Source organism: Mytilus trossulus, chromosome 2 (assembly GCF_036588685.1).
Source record: "Mytilus trossulus isolate FHL-02 chromosome 2, PNRI_Mtr1.1.1.hap1, whole genome shotgun sequence".
NCBI classification, from domain to species: Eukaryota; Metazoa; Mollusca; class Bivalvia; order Mytilida; family Mytilidae; genus Mytilus; species Mytilus trossulus.
The window spans coordinates 48,096,934-48,116,430 of record NC_086374.1 but is presented as its reverse complement, the minus strand read 5'-3'; the positions used below and the strand labels follow the sequence as shown (position 1 = coordinate 48,116,430).

The following is a 19,497-nucleotide window of genomic DNA, read 5'->3' as shown; positions in this document are numbered from 1 at the left end:
ATTAAACAACATCAGCACCAATGTTTCCTTAGCGCTATTAAACAACATCAGCACCAATGTTTCGTTAACGCTATTTAACAACATCAGCACCAATGTTTCGTTAACGCTATTAAACAACATCAGCACCAATGTTTCGTTAACGCTATTAAACAACATCAGCACCAATGTTTCGTTAACGCTATTAAACAACATCAGCACCCATGTTTCGTTAACGCTATTAAACAACATCAGCACCAATGTTTCGTTAACGCTATTAAACAACATCAGCACCAATGTTTCGTTAACGCTATTAAACAACATCAGCACCAATACTTTGGAGCAATGCGATTCGTAACACTTCATTGTTACTTGTCCAACCGCTTACATTGATATGTCCAAATTTTAAAACATCTTCAACAGACCGGGAAGTATTCTAATCGTGACCATTTTCTTCTTGATTATTCTCCTGACTTGAATCTTCATTTTTCTTAACTATTCTTCTATTAAATGAGGTCAATGTCGGTTGAACCATGCCAGACAGAGAGAGACATGAACAGCTTACAATTCATCCATACAACAAATATAGTTAACCTATTGCTTTAAGTTTAAGAAAAACATACCAAAAACACAAAAAAACACCCAGAGTAATGAACCCTGAAAATGAGGTCAAGGTCAGATGACACCTGCCAGTTAGACGTGTACACCTTACAATCATTCCATACACCAAATATAGTAGACCTTTTGTATACAGTATAAGAAAAACAGAACAAAAACACAAAACTTAACTTAATATACAAGACCTATTGCTTACAGTATCTGAGATATGGACTTGACCACCAAAAATTAACCTTGTTCACTAATCCATTAAATGAGGTTCAGGTCAAGTGAAAACTGTACGATGGGAACAAGGACCTTGCAAGGTATGCACATACCAAATATGCCTATCCTATTACTTATAATAAGAGATCTTAACTGTCTGTAAAGAAGTCATTGAAACCATGAAAATGAGGTCAAGGTCAATGGAAACTTCATAACATGAGGCATCTATATACAAAGTATGAAGAATCCAGGTCTTCTGCAATACAAGGCTTTTAAGAGAGTATGAAGAATCCAGGTCTTCTGCAATATAAGGCTTTTAAGAGATTCTAAAATAACCATGACAACTTGATTACTTATCCATGAAATAATGTTGAGGACAGGTAAATCCTGTCTAATGACACAATGGCCCGTTAAGGATACCATATACTAAGTATACCAAATGGAACTATTCTATCACTCATAATAAGTAAGTACTATAAAACGAGGTTTCACATGACAAAAAAAGCTACAATTTTAAGCAATCACTGAACCATTAAAATAAGGGGTCCAAGACAATGGACAAATGAAAGAAGAAAACTTCAAAACATAAGGCATTTGAATACAAGGTATAAAACATCCAGGTCTTCTACCTTTTGAAATATAAGGCTTTATAAAAAAAGTTTACACCACAAACTCGGAAAACTCGGAAATATAGTAATCAATGTCTTGCATCACAGGGGAGACAATAAAAATGTTTTTCCCCTGCTCCCACTTCTTTATGCATTTATACCTTCACTGTACTATCAATAAATGTTAAGAGGGAACGGACATCAGTGGTCCCTTTTATATTTCATAGTGAACATTACAATACCAGATTCTTCTTTCACCAATTTAAATAATGTAAATATACATAATTAAACATGGTTTTAAAATAATATTTCCCAGATTTTTGTGTGAGGAAATCAAGACATGTATTTTATTAACTGAAGCTAACAAGTTGTTGACCATTTCCATTGATGACATAAATACATGAATTTGTCAAAAATGAAAAGGGAGCTATCAGAGGGATATCTAATAATACAGCTATACAATGTATAAGTAAATTTTACTTTGAAACTGTTAAATGTGCATCCTGGCTACATCAATTTTGCTCCTTGCACATCTCAATATATAGTGTACCGGTACTTTTAGCTTTTGTCTTGTGTATTTTTAATTTGGTATATTTGTATGATTTGAAGTTTAGTGTGCCGTCCTTTTCACTGAACTAGTATATTAAAGGTTAAGGGGCCAGCTGCAGAATGCCTCTAGGTTTTGGATTTTCTCGCCGTGTTGAAAACAATTGGTAGCCTTGTGCTGTTTTCTGCTATTTGGTCAGGTTTTTGTCTTATTTGACACCTGCCCTGTTTCCATTTTCTAATCTATTCTATAACACAATTCATTATCACGCTAACAAAGAAATTTCCCATTAAAATTATTTTGATTTGGGCCCAACTCTTTTAAAAATAATTAATAAGCATTGATTATCAAACTCCTACGAGACATTTCTGATATAAATCTATGATATAAGTTTCATAAAATCTGGCAAGAATTGTACATTTGAGAGCGCTAACAATGCAATTTTCTATAAAATTAATATTTCAAAAGGGCACAACTCTTTTAAAACAATAATGGGCACTGATTTTCAAACTCATCAAAGACATTGCTGATATAAACCTGTAAAGTTTTCTAAAAGACTTGCAAAATTTTACATGTGAGAGTGCTAACAAGACCAGATGGAAAGACAGTTGGAAGCTCAGTATTTCTACGTCCCAAACAATGTGTTGCGCGGTGGAGAAACACCACCCACCCCCGATACTATGATATTATGAATAACTTTAAACTGTTCAACAATAAAAGACTCAAGTTACTATACAAAATTCAAATCTTGAAAAACAAAATTAACAAGCCTTAACGATAGTTGTTTTTCTTTAATAGATCAATTATTACAATTTTTTATTTCTGAAATATTCTCCATTCGATGTTATATTCCCCTATGGGGAAATGTCAAATTTTTGTACAAAACTCCACACAATTTATTGACGAATCATGTTTACACATCCTCCATTGGTGGTTTGCCCTCTCCTTTGCTATAGTCTCTACCACTTTTCAAGTACTGTTAAAAATAAAACAAATATATGTATAAAATTAAGATTCAATGCCAATCAGTTTTTGCTGTAATGATATACCGTAATTCACTTACAATACATCTATAATACTAAAATAATCAGGTCCAATTTGTCAGCCGTCATGGGGTTAAAACGACAAATCAAAGAATTCAAATTCATATATACAGGTAGCTAATATAAGACAATGGTGTAGATATAAAATTACACCACTCCAGACCCTTTTGTTTTCCACATAATTAATATTGGCAATATATTAACACGTTCCAGGTCGAATCTGATACCGATACCAATAGTATATTCACCTGATATCTATTACCTTATCTGTACCTTCCGCATCTGACAGGCCCACAACCAAACAGTGTATTTAAGAATTTGCTATATACACGGGTCATAACCACAGGGTTGACACTACTAAATTCAATCATAGTCAAATTGTTCTCTATTGTAGTATTTTAATCAGTAAGACTTTCTAAGATAAAAATATGATTAAAAAAAAATGGACTTAAAAAAAAAAAAGGCGTATAAGTAGTTTTCAATTTTTAAAGGGCATGACATAAAACAGCGAAATCAAATAATTCAACTAAATTTATAACTTATATAGGACAATGCTGTTGAAGTAAAAAATACTCCATTCCAGGACCTTTTGTTTTCAAAATAATTAATATTACCAATAATTGATAAGTTCCAGGTTGACGGGTTCAAACATAAAGATTTGAAAGTAGAGAAAATTGTGTATCTTATTATAGGTATGACTTATCAGATGACAATACCAATATTAAAATAAGGCTTATCCATAGCTATATACCTTTATTCAGTCACGGACCTGTGATATCACGAGTGTGTTCTAGTATAGTTGAACAAAATCAGGGTAAGTCATTTTTGTTCTTTATAACCTTGGTCAATAGACTATTTTCATTTTTCTGACTTAAGACTCTGAAGTTTACTGCTTCATATTTTCTTTACTCGACAAACTCATCGGAGAGGGTAAAATTTCTCCTCAAATTGCACGGATTAAATGTTTGATTTTAATTATTATGACTGCTCAAAATTGACAGAGTACCAGGATGTTGTAGGTAACATGTCGAAAAATAATATAAACTGCAGTCAAAAGTGGGTAATATGAAAATAGTCTACTGGATCATGTATATTTGTTTTATTGATAAATTTAAAACAAGGAATTTGACTGGTATCACCACCTTTATAACGTGTAATTAAGACAGTTGTCTGTTTGTCCAACTATTTTTTAAATACCTTATATAAAGTTGAATGAACGCACCAATTTTTAGATCAATATCAAAAGATCCTAGAACTTTTGTAGTTTTTTGTTAAAGACTAGAGTCCAAGTGTAGTTTTTGATTCTCCCAAAAATAACCAAATACTTGTTAATCATAATGCATAAATCAAAAAAGATTTCTTCTTAAGATTTCAATAATTTGGAATATAACCCATCAAAACTGATTAAGGAATTATTAGAACTAATTTCCATTCAAATACAAAAGAAACTGAGAAAGAAATAATACAGGAAAAATCATTTAGGAAACGTGCGTCTTTATCCTTTTCCACACACTATACTTTTCTTGAATCCTATTAAAAGAATCAAAATACATGTACTTACAAGATACTGTTTGAATCCCCATTGATTATTTGATGAAACCTTTTCTCCTGCAGGTGAGAAGCTGTGTAAAAGAATTTCCAAGAAGTTAGTGCATATAGGTCAATCATAAGTTATCTCCCCCCCCTAATTACAACAATTAAAAGTGATAACATTTTGAGTGTTTATGATTTTTCTGTATGAAATCTATGAAGAAGAGCCACTGATATTACTACTGTAGACTCATATATTTTCATGGGTTGAGGAAATTTGCATTTTTGTGGATATCTGATTTCCTGGTTTTGTCTAAGTCTGCATACAGGCATAAATAAAATTTGTAGGGATGTCAAAATATATTATTACTTGGATACCCGGTCGTGACACTCACAAGTACTGGAGTACTCAGATGAATCTTAAAAGTCCATTGAAAAGTTTAGATTTAAGGTGGGATGCATCATTTTTGTTTGTACTTTCATTAACACTTAAACGAAAGACAAACTTACTACAAAATTAACTTATCCTCTGTTATGTGTACTGGTCCTCCTTTTTTGTGTCAATTAAACAATGAATTACAGACCACATTTCTACAAATAACCTTTCATAATAGCAATTATTGTTTGTGATGGTTTTCATGAACCATAAATATTTGCATAAAAAAGGATGACAAAATAGACAAGGCCGTACATTGACCTATAATGGTATATAACTTTATAAATTGTTACATGGATGTAGAGTTGTCTCATTGGCACTCATACCACATCTTCCTACAAAAAATGTATATCTATATATGAGTGTAGGACAGTATGGTTTCATACTAGCAGTAACTATAAGAAATCTTTGATACAGTAGCAGTAACTATTTTATGATATTTTTAATCATTTCATATGTGTTTGTTCTTGTGCATTTATTATCTATCATCTGATTATGCATCTATCATAAGAGATAATTGATTTTCTTTTACTGGTTTGTATTATATGTTCTTTTATGTATCTGTTGGTAGTCCACTCAAAAGATTATAAAGGGGAACTAAATATTTTAGATGCCACAAGTTCATGGTATAATTTGGTTTTTAAAACATGTAACTGATGTTTCAGGGGGGTGTCCTTACCTACCAACACTACAAGGCATTAGTAGGACCATAAAAAAGAGTATGTATGTTTGCCCAAACCTAACCCTACCTACCCAGAAAATAATAAGCTGCCTTCTCAAAATCTGGTTTATTGCAGTGATTTGAAAAAGTTTTTTTAAAATCCCATCAGCATCACTCACTCCGACTAAAAAACATCTGACACTTTTAATTTATCTTTGTTGAAAAAAAAGAAAATACATAACTACCTTCCCATTGTCTCTACCTTTGGGTAGGGTTTGGGCAAACCAAAATATTTTTAAGTGTGGCCTAGGCAACATCAAACTAGGATTTTTTTTAAGAGTAACCCAATACATATTCAGTTTTTATCCAATTTTACAATCCAATACATGTACATGTACATTCAATTTACTGCTGCCTTATTTCATCTCTTTTCCAGTCCCTTGATACAAAGCAATTCTTTAAAACATTTCCTTCTGTGTTTTAAATTATTACTTAAAAACATGGTAAAACAGTGGTCTATTTTTTTAATTTTTTTTATTTAATACAATTACTTTAAATACTTATACATAGTACCTTGAATTTTGTGTTCTGTATGGTTAGTACTTACTTTGTTTCTGGGTTCATTATACAACTCCTCAATGTAAAATATATTCCAAGAAAAGCTGCAAAGGCATAACTTCCATACAAAGGTTTCAACTGAAAAAATACAAAAAATCGGATTGCACTCGCTAGAAAAATAAAATTATATTAAGGAAAACATATCTTAATGTGAAGTATCTGCTATACAAATGGATGTTAGTCGTATTAGACATAATGTACATATATTATACATTTATGCACATAATTCCGTTATTTTAAGTAGAAAAATCTAATATAAAAAATCAATCTACTACTGTAACAGTGTAACCTGTGTAATCTGACACACTGGGGGCCAGAAAAATATGTTGGATTAAGCAGGGTGTTCCCAATATTATGCTATAGAGGTATCATTTGTCTCAAATTGTTTTCTTTAAAATCAATATCAGCTCTATTAACCATATAAGTCATTAAAGTCACAAGAAACGAGTGACCGGTGAAAAATAATGTTCTTCCGATTCTTGAACCAATGCATACAAACATCATAAACTTAGTCTTCTGTGCTTGAATTTATCATTTTTTTCGTGAAAATTTCGTATAATCGTCAATTTTTTTTCCAATTGGTCAGTGTTGTTGTGAAAATATGGCAGGTAATTAAAGTTCGTGTTTTGAAGCCGAAGTTTAACGATTGTCACCTGTTTGTCAACAATTGACGAAAAATAAACAAAAAAGCATGGAAATTGAGCACGTGTTTAACATGTAAATTCAGATAATAGTTTATTTAAAGGACATCCATGCGTATTGTGATCACTGGATTTTTACGAGATGGGTCACACTGAGGTCACTTTGCATACGGAAAATATGTAGGGTGAATTGCTTCATGGAAAAAAAAAAGTATATGTACATAAGTCTCATAATGAAAACTATCCATTGAGTAAAATCAAAGAGCTGAATAGCTCTGAGGGGAAAGACGGCCCTTGTTTCTATTTAATTATGTTTTTGGAAAGGGGGGGGGGTATCTTTTGATAGTTTTCATATGAAGAATGAAAAAGAGAACAGCTAGAACATGTAGAAAGGTTGACAATATTGAAATCAATTGTTGTTTATGTAATTTCATTTCCTTAGTTTAGGATTCAATTTGGACCAATGAAAGAGCTCTGCATCTTCCCTAAATCTAAACATTTGATTAAAGTTGATAGCTAATTATAAAACTCAACTGAATTCTGTCATTTCACAACAACTACAATATTTTCTGAAATCTTGATTGTGTACTACTGAACTGCAGGCTCAGGCCTTTTTCCATTTTTTGTGACAGTTCTCTTGGATTTTTTGTTTTTTTCTTTAGAAAGTGTGGACTGAAAAATCTATTCAGTTTTAAATTTCCAATGAATTTTATGAAGTTCGGAGTTATAACTCTCATCACAGGGAATCAGGTACTAATAAAAAAAACAATATGAGAGATGTAAACTGTGTGAAGCTTGTTTCCAAATCTTAATTTTGAATTATTTGTAAATAATAAATATATGAATATGTTTAAACTACAAAATGCAAATTTTTATTATTTTTTTTTTTACCATTACAATGATTATGTAGGTACACAAAAATTTAGTTTTAATAGAAGACTACCAATCCAATGAAATGTTACATTTGAAGTGTTTAAATACATTAACTTTTATTTTAGTGGATAATTACTCATCAATTGAGGTGCTCCTGAATTGGAGGAAGATTCTCAGAATTTTTACAGAAAAAGTGGTCTCACTAATTAGCGACAAGAAGAATTTTAGCGACAAGAAGAATATTTTTTTCTTGTCGCTAAATAGTCTTCTTGACGCTTCTTGTCGCTTTTTGACGCTTCTTGTCTCTGATTAGTAGGACTCGAAAAAAGTAATCAAATCGTTTCTTTCCCCTGTCTCATGTAACCCCACGATCTTAGTTGATTTTGAAAGTTGTTGACCTACAAATTAAAGTATTGTATGTTGATGTTTAAATCATCTACAGTAAACAATATTATGTTTAGATTTAACAAATACAAATTTGTAATTAGTGTACGATCTCTAAGAATGATTGAAATATTAAACCAGTGAACTGGTGAAGGATATCCCTGCTTCTTCCAAGAATGACGTCACTATAAAATGCAATGTAGGTTGGATATATTTAGAATATCTCGTCATACTAATTTTTCCGGATTGTAAATTAAGCGTTAATAGTGTAAAGGAGAGTTCAAGATACGATAATTTTGTGAGAAACAGAAGGGAAATGTGTAAAAAAGTGTTTAAAGTCAAACTATTCATTTCTGGGTCTCCTTCTCTTCAATCTAAGTAAGATTTGTTGGGGGGGTTTTCCACACTATAACATGTATAAAATCAAAATGAATGATGTGAGGGAGTGTCACTCTGGTCAACCCCATAGGGGATTGACGGCTTGAAGCCGTCTTTCCCCAAAAACATATGCATTATTTTTTTGGATTTGAGGTTTCTTATGACTTTAAGTTGAGAGTTTTTGGGTAATATAAAAAAGATTTTTTTTTATGTTTTAAACCAGTATTTGCAAGTTTTTAGATATTTGGCATACCACATATTAAAATACACCTTTGAGCGTTCCTGATAAAGGTAAATCCAGAAAAGCGTTTTGGATGCAAGAAATTATCAAACGTGTTGTTTTCAATTTTTTATTGCTATTTGCATTTGTCTGCCATGGAATTACAGTATTAGTATTAACCTAACTTTACAAACATTGAATATCACATTTCGGCAACCTTGGTTATTTTTACATACAAAACACATCTAACCACAGTTTAATAAGCAGCAATAATTGTAACTTATTGTCTATACTGAGGGTAAGAAGTCCCCTATTACAGTTGAAAAATCAATAAAAAAAAAAAAAAAATCAGGAAAATTTCCCAGTTCATTGTACTAATGAACTCAAAATCGTTAACTTTTTTATGTCACTTTTTTAAATTCACCCATTTGTGCAGAATAAAATTGAGAATGAAAATTGGGAATGTATCAAAGAGACAACAAAGCGACCATAGAAAAAACAACAGCAGAATCTACTACCTTCTTCCGGTCTCATTGTCATGAGACTCTGAGTAGTCTATTAAAATATAGGAACTCAAAGAACACAATACCAATTTCATTTTTAATAATTCTTCGTCTTTAATCCTGTCTTTGATTTTTATCTGATGATAGCGTTTCTTCGTTTACATTGAACCTGACCTCATAACTTATGTTACGTGACAAGTAAAATACCTTTCAACAGAACCAAAATCGTAAATGACGTTACTTTACGCTGTTTCCGTTTCTTTTTTAACAGATTTTGAAGTTACAAAAAAATAATTTGTACAGACTTCGTCCCCTTTCACAGCCAGGTTATGCCTACCTCATATTACATTGCACCTACTTTGCTGATTTGAATCAACATTTGTCTGTCTATATTATGTTCACTATCATGACTATCAAAAACGTATGGTCAATGATGGTTGCTTCCTACCTTTAGTCCAAGATTACTCTGACGTCCAACTGCTGTTTTGCCAGACAAGTTGGGGCTGTGGGACGTCAGAGCTTGTCCTGTATCAAAAAGTGGATATTTGCCCACCCAAAATGGATGCGCTTCTTCATCGCTTCTGGAGCCGACTGAGGGCCTTGGAATAATAAAAATCGGGCATCAATCTCTTCATTTTTCATTTATCTTTTCATATTTGAAGTTTCACCTACCTGCCAACCTTTATTTTTCTTTATTTTAACAGTTTTTACAGAGACCCATCGGTTTAGGCATTTTGACTTTCACTTTCAAAAGGACGTCAAGTTATGAGAGAGTTCGTGGCCTTGAGACTCAAATATGCAAATATTTATGTTTTCTAACCTCCTTTAAAGGAGATCGATGTGTTAACATTTAGAAGCAACCACGATTTTTCACCTCCTTTACAGGAGATCGGTAGTTAGCATCTAGTTCCGACCACGATAACAGTCGGAATCTCTCAGACATTTAGGTAACTTGCATCGTAAATGAACGAGGTGTTACATTATGGTCATTTGGACTGTTTTCTCGTGGTCATGTGATAATCTTTGAAAATGAAGGGCATAATGCATAAACCAATGGGTCTCTGTAAAAACTGTTAAAATAAAGAAAATAAAGGTTGGCAGGTAGGTGAAACTTACATATATGAAAAGATAAATGAAAAATGAAGAGATTGATGCCCGATTTATATTATTCCAAGGCCCTCAGTCGGCTCCAGAAGCGATGAAGAAGCGCATCCATTTTGGGTGGGCAAATATCCACTTTTTGATGCGGGACAAGCTCTTACGTCCAACAGCCCCAGCTTGTCTGGCAAAACAGCCGTTGGACGTCAGAGTAATCTCGGACTACCTACCTTGTGTTTTTTTCATCGTATGGATCGTATAAAACTCAGCAAATTGTAACATACTCCTGTGTAGTATGTATAGTGTTAATTGTTTTCAGATCTTTTTTATTTGTTTTAAAGCTCTTGTTTGTAGACTATAAATGCTGTATGTCAGTGCAAGTACAGAACTGAAATTTTATTTATAGGTCATACCGAATAATGGTGAAGAACCCTCCTCTTGCTTAGGGAATGTATAAAGGTCCCTTTAGTGTAATTTCCCCAGTTTCCTTCTCCAGATACATGTGGATGTCTCGGACCACCACCTCCCATGTTGAGGGCAAAGTGGGCTATATATATTCAGAGTTTCTTAAATCGTGAAGAACGACGAGCACCACTAGAGGACACAGGAAGTTGTTTTGCAATCTCTACTCAAGAAGAAAGAAAAGAACGGTAAGAATAAAGTTTTGTAAACAAAAGTGCAAATTTATTATTTATTTATTGAATTAACGATAGGATTGTGATCAGTTTGCAATTTTAAGGTTTTCAGGTTTAAAAACATTTTATTAAAGACTATGTCACTACATTATTTCGGACGAATCCATGACAAATCGCCCCACACCTAATCGCCCCACTTTTTCACAAACCCGCCCCACACCTAATTGCCAACTCGCCCCACTTATGAAAAAGGGTAAAATCACAATGAAATAAGGACTGCCAACTCGACCCACTCATGACAAATAGATAAACCTCGTTGTATTGTCAACGTATATTTGTTCCACCTAACAGAAGTTCCAGTGGAAACTTTATTATAAACAATGTCATAATACCTGTACCTGTCGGAACAAATATTCTATACTATTTATTCCGTTAGGAACATCTACTGTAATATTTATTCCTGTGGAAATAATATTCCAGAATATTTTTTCCATTTGGAACTTATATTATGAAGGAACTTCTATTCCGTGACAGTATATCTATGTCCCTGCCCCACTTCAATACAGGTCTATGAAAACCTTAGTGAAGTGCTATAAAATCAAATTCATTGCTGTTAATTGAAATCCTTCCTTTTGATATAATTAACAGGTTTCTTTTCAATTGTTATACAAATAACTAAGCTAACAAGCATACAGTTATTCTCCAATAATGATACGAAAATGTTATTTGCAATAATATTTATTATACAAATATAACCTTTGAATAAGGTCGATACAAGGATATATTGACCTGAAAGAAGTATATTGACTGAGGACGTAGTCCGAGGTCGATAAACTTCTTTGGGTCGATATATCATGTATTGACCTCATAAAAAGGCTATATATTTGTTATATTATTAATTTCCGACCAAATTTGTATCTAAATCGTCATTTAGGTTTGTTGGAATTTTATAGATATTACCACAGGCACTTGTCTCAGAAAAAAATATTCCTATATACCTTATTATAATATTATAATAAGGTATATAGGATATTTTTTTTCTGAGACAAATGCCTGTGGATATTACAGAGAGTGGTAAAAGGGGGGGGGGGGTGCTTGCAAGGAAAAAACGTGAAATAAGACATAATTGCACGACTGAACGTCAAATAAAAAAGTAAAAAACACGTTGAACGTGAAATAAAAAACGGCGATCACGTTGCACGAAAATAACCCTTTACCACCCTCATTACATTATCTCCTTAACAATACCAACATATTAGTTGTTATTTCATTTACATTTTTTTGTGCATCTTATGTATTTGAAGATTTTTTTCGTGAAATAATCGATCATTCACAGACATCATGTGTTTCAATATCCTTGAATTAATGAAATGACGTCACATAGTAGGTCATAGTATATCGGTTTTTAGATATTCTAAAAATAACTGTGCGATATGCTTTTTGCCGGTCAATATGCTTCTTGCTATACGCCGTTTTCTCTCTACCTTCGAAAATATAGTTTAACATGTGACTATCCCTAAACAAATCAAAATTGTTAAGATATACGAATTAATAATATTATAAGATATATGTTTTTGTATTCTGAGGCCCCTCATGGGTGGGGGGTCCTAGTAATCACATAATCACCATTTTTTTGCCAATATAATCACATAATCATTAAATATTTGCTTATCTTTAGTAATCAAATAATCATAAACTAAAAATACAGTCCTAGGTAATCAAATAATCATGAAATATTTGGCTTAATAATCAAATAATCATTAAAAAAACGGCCAAGTAATCACATAATCAAAACCCCCATGAGGGCCCTCTATTCTGTGTAGATTAGTTTTCATTTTACCTTTTTTCAATAAGTGGGGCGAGTTGACAAGAGAAAAAATTAACGGAATTTAACTAATCTTTAAAAAAAAGTGGGGCGAATTGGTAAACATGTTTAGGGCGATTTTTTTAAAAGTGGGACTAGTTTGTGGAAAAGTGGGGCGATTAGGTGCGTTTTCCAGTGGGGCGATTTGTCCTAATTTCTTTCGGACCAATGACTATACGGCCTTTCGAACAAAGAAACGAACCAAGAAAACATTTTGATGATGATTTTGAAAAATAAACTTCCTTGTGTAAAATTTAAACAAACTTAGTAGTAAGTAAATTATGTTATATTATGTCTTGTCTTCATCAGTTGAAAAAAAAACAACATTGGATTCCATTGGTAGCAAGATCACAGGTGGAAATATTGAAAGTGAGCCGGTCCGAAATGAAAATGGTACGAAATTGTCTAAGTTTTTTCTAAGTCATTAATGTTCTTATTGAAGTGAAAACTGAATTTTGCAAATAAAAACTTTAAATACACTGATCACAGTCAAATCGAACAACATTTCGATTATTTTTACCGGTTTTCATTATTTTAAACTTTTTATAGCAAAAACAAGGAGCATGGAGGAGACATTATCAGAAGATGTTGACCCAAGTGTCGAATTTCTATACAAAACAATGTGTACGTGCATTTCCATTGGTTCTAACAATTTGATTTTTATGTGGCTAGCTAATTAGTCCAAACAATTATGACGTCTGGCTTAATTTTCCCTACAACAGCTTAAACAGGAAGGCGTCCCAGAAAAAAATTAATAGAAATAGCCTTGCCAGTCGTCATAAGTAATTAAGTAAATAATAAATGATATATAGAAAACAGAAACTGAAAAAACTGTAATCATCAGTAAAGAATAGGTCTCTTCACGGTTAGTTTGGCCATATTGGATAGGGGGCAGATGTTCAGAATGGAGGTAAAAATGCTGTGAAAGATACGAGAAAACATCATTAGACTGACAAAAAAAAATAATCTGAGTTTCCGGTAACTTGATTTTAGCCCCGACCCTAATTTTTGTCGAGCCTGCGACTTTTGTCGCAAAAAGCTCGACATAGGGATAGTGATCAGACGGCGGCTCAACCATGGCGGTGTTAGCTCACTTCTTAAAAGCTTTATATTTTAGAAGGTGGGAGACCTGGATGCTTCATACTTTGTATATGGATGCCTCATGTTACGAAGTGAATCCGGGTCCGTACGCCCTAATTCACGTTCGCCCTAGTACCTGTTCGCCCTGATACCTGTTCGCCCAGGGTCCATTCGCCCTGATTTTTATTTTTTACTAATTGTTGTCTAGTGGCATAATTTTAAGTATTTGAATAAAATATGTTGAAGTTTGTTGAAAAAAATCACCGAATATTGATATTGCCACAATCAATTTCATCATTTTCCCTTTGATTGCAGTAAAATACTGGAATACAATGTATTTATCTTGGTTGATATTTGTTAACAAAATAATTGTATTCAGTCATTCACTAATGTATGCAGTATAACTTATACTAGTCTCAGAGTATTTTAATGAATGAACTTGTAAATCCGTTTTACAGTTCGTACATTTTTAAAAAAATAATTTCAAGCTGAATATATTATCAAAACAAATTTGTTTTTTTATATTATAAATCCATCAAAAGACAGGTATCACAATAAGCAGTGATCCGAATTATTTTGTCATAAAACAATAAATTAATGATCCTTAACAAGCCATAAACTTTTAGATATTTCCATGTTTCCATAAATTTCAAGAATATATACCATAGATATATATCTGATTAAGTTTATTCAACTTCAATGCCCTGAATATTAATATTTTTAGTAGGGCGAACGGACTCTAAGGGCGAACGAACTCGGGGCAAACGGACCCAGGGCGAACATGTTACTAGGGCGAACGGTCCCGATACCTTACGAAGTTTCTGTCAGTAACATGTCCAATGTCCTTGAACTCATTTTCATGGTTCAGTGACTACTTGAAAAAAAAGTTCAGATTTTTTGTAATGTTATATTATCTCTTATTATAAGTAATAGAATAACTATAATTGGTATGTACATACCTTGCAAGGTCCTCTTGCCCGTCAGACAGTTTTCACTTGACCTCCACCTCATTTCATGGATCAGTGAACAAGGTTAAGTTTTGGTGGTCAAGTCCATATCTGAGATACTATATGCAATAGGTCTAGTATATTCTATGTATGGAAGCACTGTAAGGTGTACATGTCCAACTGGCAGGTGTTATCTGACCTTGACCTCATTTTCATGGTTCAGTGGTTATAGTTACATTTAAGTTTTTGTGTTTTGGTCTGTTTTTCTTATACTGTATGCAATAGAACTTCTATATTTTGTGTATGGAATGGTTGTATGGTGTACAGGTCTACCTGGCAGGTGTCATATGACCTTGACCTCATTTTCATGGTTCAGTGGTCAAAGTTTAGTGTTTGAGTTTTAGCCTTTTTTTCTAATACTACATGCAATAGGTCAACTATATTTGGTGTATGGAAATATTTTATGATCTACATGTCAGTAAAAAATCTGCCCCCTATCTAACCGTGAAGAGCCCTTTTCAACAATATAAATATACAGAATAGGATGGAATAGAATATTTTATTCACCAAATGAGGGCCTATAACACACAAACAATATAACGTGACGGTACCTAAATTGCACCTATTTTGACAGTTTTTTCAACTACGTTTTTTTATGATCAAGACAAACATTTCCATTTTGTGTTTATTTTGTAGCTGTATCCTTCTTCATTCTATAGGTACACCAATTTGATTTTCAATTCATATGGAATCAAAGAAAAATTGGTCTGAACTAACCTCCAAACCATCAATGATATTGTAATGAGGAGTACCCAAATTGCATCCATGCTTAAATTCGCATCGCCAAAGGTCGAATAACAGAGCTTTTGTTAATTTTTTTTCAAATATTTTGAACATTTGGATATTTATCTATGCTTACTCTTCTTTTTGTAAGAAATGGATACTTAAAACATATTGTATTTGCTAATTTTAAAATGATGACGTTTTTATGACGTCGCATGTCAACGTTTTTGGTACATTTTGCTTTTTCAGTAAACACTTCATCCGTTGATAAATACTGTGAACGCTTTGTGTATATCTAAATATATTTACCTATTTTGAAAGACATGCGTAGTATCAAATCATAAAAGTACAAATTGTTCAGTCTGTAGGAGATCTTGTAAAATTTCGGCTGCTATTTTTGCTAAAAAGGTGCAATTTGGGTACCGTTACGTTAATACATTTTATGATAACAATAACATATACATGTATAATGTTAAGGAAATAAACATCGCCACGACACGTTAAATGACATTAAAAAAATATAAAATTTGTGGGGAGAACACTAGATGATAACCAATTTCTATATATGAGGGTACAAGTATTGATGCAAGACGATTCAGCCATACTCCCAAAATGCCTGTTCAGCCATACTTTGGAAAAGTCGTGTGGCCAAGTTTTTTTTGGATATAATTTGAGGCAAATATAGTTGTTTAAAAGAGAAGTTTCATACCTGCCAACTTTTCAAAATGCCCATGGGGGTTTTGCATGCAAGATGACTGTCATAAGTCATAAATAACCTTCAAGGGTGCCTGCAAATACATTTTAATGTTGTTTTTTTGGCTTCTGCACAATTCTATAAGCATAAAGTCATTGTAAAATTAATTGTGGACAAAATTGCTCTTTCAAAATTTCAATTTGGGAGCCTCTATGGGGGAAATCCCCCACAAATAGTGACAGTTGGCAAGTATGTTAGTTTTGTTAAAAATGAAAAATAAAAAAGGTATTGAATTTTATATCAATCATGTAAGTCTGACCATACAGTTTTGGCATACGAAATTTCATAATAATTCTTCATTTTAATAAAAAAAAAAAAAATTTACCTTTTAATAAAATTTAATAGTTGAAAAAAATCATGTAAACAAAAAATCATAAATATTTTGATAGACTGAATCAGACGTTTTAGTGGTTAAAGCTTATTTAATTTATGAATTAATATTACTACTAAAATTTCTTACTTTATTGGTAATTGTCTGCATGCTGAAATGTCAAAAATGGGTTGAATTGTGTTTGGAACTGGGTGCCAAAATGTCTTGTTGCCCAAATGATGTTATAGGGACTACCATGTGAGGTCATTTGAGTTTTCCCCATAAATGGCCATAATTACAGACATTTCATATTGCATTTCTTCTAGACAATAAACGCAATTTCACAAAATCACACCTGCTGTATCTCTTAAAGACTTTTTCAGTGTACATACCAGGTCTTGTTTAATTATTACTAGTGTGAAAAATGATATCAAATTTATTGAAACATTTACGAAATCTTTTTAAAAAAGGGACTATTTTGATTTTAGGGTCATTAATTCATGTTTATACAACCCCAACAAATTTAATGGATCGTATAATGGTTATGATATCGTCGTCTGCATAGTCTGCGTTGTCTGAAGACACATGGTTTCCGGATAATAACTTAAGTTTAAGTAAATAGAGCTTTATGAAATTTTTTCAGAAGGTTCAATACCACAAAAGGAAGTTTAGGATCGATTTTGGGGATGATGGGCCCAACAGTTTAAGGAATTAGGGGCCCAAAACTGAAAAGGTGCCCAAAACCAGCATTTTTCTAGTTTCAGGATAATAACTTGTGTACAAGTATTTCAATTGCTCTGAAATTATACCGCAATGTTTAAAACCATAAGTAGAAGGTTGGGATTCATTTTAGGGGTTATGGGGCCAAAGTTTAGGAATTAAGGGCCAAAACAAGCATTTTTCTTGTTTCCAGACATTAACTTGTGTGTAATTGTATGGATCTCTCTGAAATTGTACCACAATGTACCATATAACAAAGGGGAAGCTGGGATTGAGTTATGGGTTAATTGCCCTAAATATGTACTATAGGAATTAGGGGCCAAAAAAGGGCCAAAAAGAAGCATGTTTCCAGTTTCCAAACAATCATGACAATAACTTGTGTTAAAGTGTATGGATCTCTCTGAAATTGTACTACAAGGTTCAATACTACAAAGGAGAGCATTGGATTGAGTTTAAGGGTTATTGCTCCAAGGTAGGTTTCAATAAGTTGGGGGAATTATTTGTTTACCATTTTTTTTAAGGGATTTCTTTTTTTTCAAAATTTTGAAAATTTTGAAAAGTTTCCAGAAGAAATCTTCAATTTCACAATATTGTGCAATAGATTTGTTAGATCTTTGACCAAATTTAGTTTTGTGACAAAAACCTACATTATGTCAAAAATTTGATCACAATCCAATTCAGACAGTAACAAGCTTGAATATTGTGACCAAATTTGCCCCAACTGTTCAGGGTTTGATCACTGGGGTCATATAAATCTTTGCCCTGCGGAGCACCTTGTTACATATTCAGACATACTTATTTTTCGACCTTTTTTTCACTTCTATGTCATTTGGTATATGGTGGAGAGTTGTCTAATTCGCAATCATACCACATGTTATTTTTATGAATGACGACTCTACCCAAAAAATGCATGACCAAAATTTTGTTATTTACATAAAAATAGAAAATGTTGCTGTATTATGTGCACATACCACATCTCCTTACATGTATGTTTACATTTCCCCTTTATATTGTAGTAGAAAGAGATCCAAAGAAGAGAAAAGTAAAACCAGTAGAAAAACATTTAATTCAAGTAGACTTTGGTTTAGATGATAGTGATGATGACAGTGACTTTGAAGTAGGAGACCATAAAGCAGGTATTTAATTCAAGTAGACTTTGGTTTAGATTATTTAGGTGGTATTAAAGTTTAGCAAATAAGGTAGATTACAGAACACACAATTCAATTCTAAACAATGAAAAAAAAACATAATACCATGACTGTATACAGCTATAGTCAGGTATTAAAAGTTCCTGACTGTATACCATGTATACAGGTATAGTCAGGTATTAAAAGTTCCTGACATGAAACCATTCAATTGAGAAAACTTACAGCGTATAATAAATAATAAAACAATTTAACCAAAACAAAATAGAATAGGTCATGTTTAATGACAATGAATAGTTTGTTTTAAAATTTGGGGTCACCTATTCGATTCTAATAAATGCATATACATCCTTAAAAAATTTGGAATAATCCTTCCTGTTTCTTATAGACATTGGTAATTTTTCTGCTTCAACTATTAGAACTAACTATATTTAAACTGATTTTTTTAATGCTTATTTATTAATAGATTCAGAAGAATCTGATGGAGAAGGAGGAGAAAATGATAAAGATTCAGAAGATGATAAAGATGATTATTCATCATCTCAGTCATCCGACAGTGATAAAGACGAAGAATCTAAAGTTGATGAAGAAGAGAATGAGGATGCAGGAGATAATTCCATAGATTCAGATTACGTAAGACTTTTGTAAACAAATAAACACAATGCATGATGTCTAACAAAGTTACAAAATGTATTTTTGTTAGTAATGAGCGACAAATTAAAAATTTGTCCCTCATAACTACAGTAACCTTTGTCAATCTCCAGGAACCAGATTCATATCAACTGAACAAATAACAAAAGATAAACAACTTAGTGAACATTTGCCAAAATGTGATTGGATTGTTTTGTTTTGATTCTTTTTGATGAATGATTAACTAACTTAGGAATGAAAAGACTAATTTATATTGTAATTTTAATATTG

At 32.4% G+C, this 19,497-nt stretch overlaps 2 protein-coding genes across 3 annotated transcripts in view; one reads left to right on the top strand and one right to left on the bottom strand.

Annotated features, from left to right (window-relative positions):
* Positions 1-2,724: 2,724 nt before the first annotated feature.
* Positions 2,725-10,972, bottom strand: LOC134707444 (uncharacterized). Its single transcript, XM_063567186.1, has 4 exons — positions 10,752-10,972; positions 6,231-6,319; positions 4,558-4,618; positions 2,725-2,929 (listed from the first exon to the last, which is right to left on the bottom strand). Exons 1-4 carry the CDS (start codon positions 10,866-10,868, stop codon positions 2,867-2,869), a joined length of 330 nt encoding a protein of 109 aa, XP_063423256.1. The 5' UTR covers positions 10,869-10,972; the 3' UTR covers positions 2,725-2,866.
* Positions 10,973-13,291: 2,319 nt separating this feature from the next.
* The window catches only part of LOC134707441 (PHD finger protein 14-like), a 33,988-nt gene continuing 27,782 nt past the window's right edge, over positions 13,292-19,497 (top strand). For both annotated transcript variants that reach the window (XM_063567181.1, XM_063567182.1), the window contains exons 1-3: positions 13,292-13,461; positions 18,448-18,567; positions 19,043-19,209. In XM_063567181.1, the coding sequence (XP_063423251.1) occupies positions 13,401-13,461; positions 18,448-18,567; positions 19,043-19,209 (348 nt within the window). In that variant the 5' untranslated portion in view covers positions 13,292-13,400. The remainder of the gene's footprint in view (positions 13,462-18,447; positions 18,568-19,042; positions 19,210-19,497) is intronic.

Bases quoted from the DNA above. Each gene is read 5' to 3' on its own strand.
- LOC134707444 (XM_063567186.1), bottom strand. From the start codon at position 10,868: ATGGGAGGTGGTGGTCCGAGACATCCACATGTATCTGGAGAAGGAAAC. The intron at 4,619-6,230 runs GTAAGTACTAAC...TCTTTTACACAG, and splicing joins ATAATGAACCCAGAAACAAA to CTTCTCACCTGCAGGAGAAA. The intron at 2,930-4,557 runs GTAAGTACATGT...TATTTTTAACAG, and splicing joins GGGGATTCAAACAGTATCTT to TACTTGAAAAGTGGTAGAGA.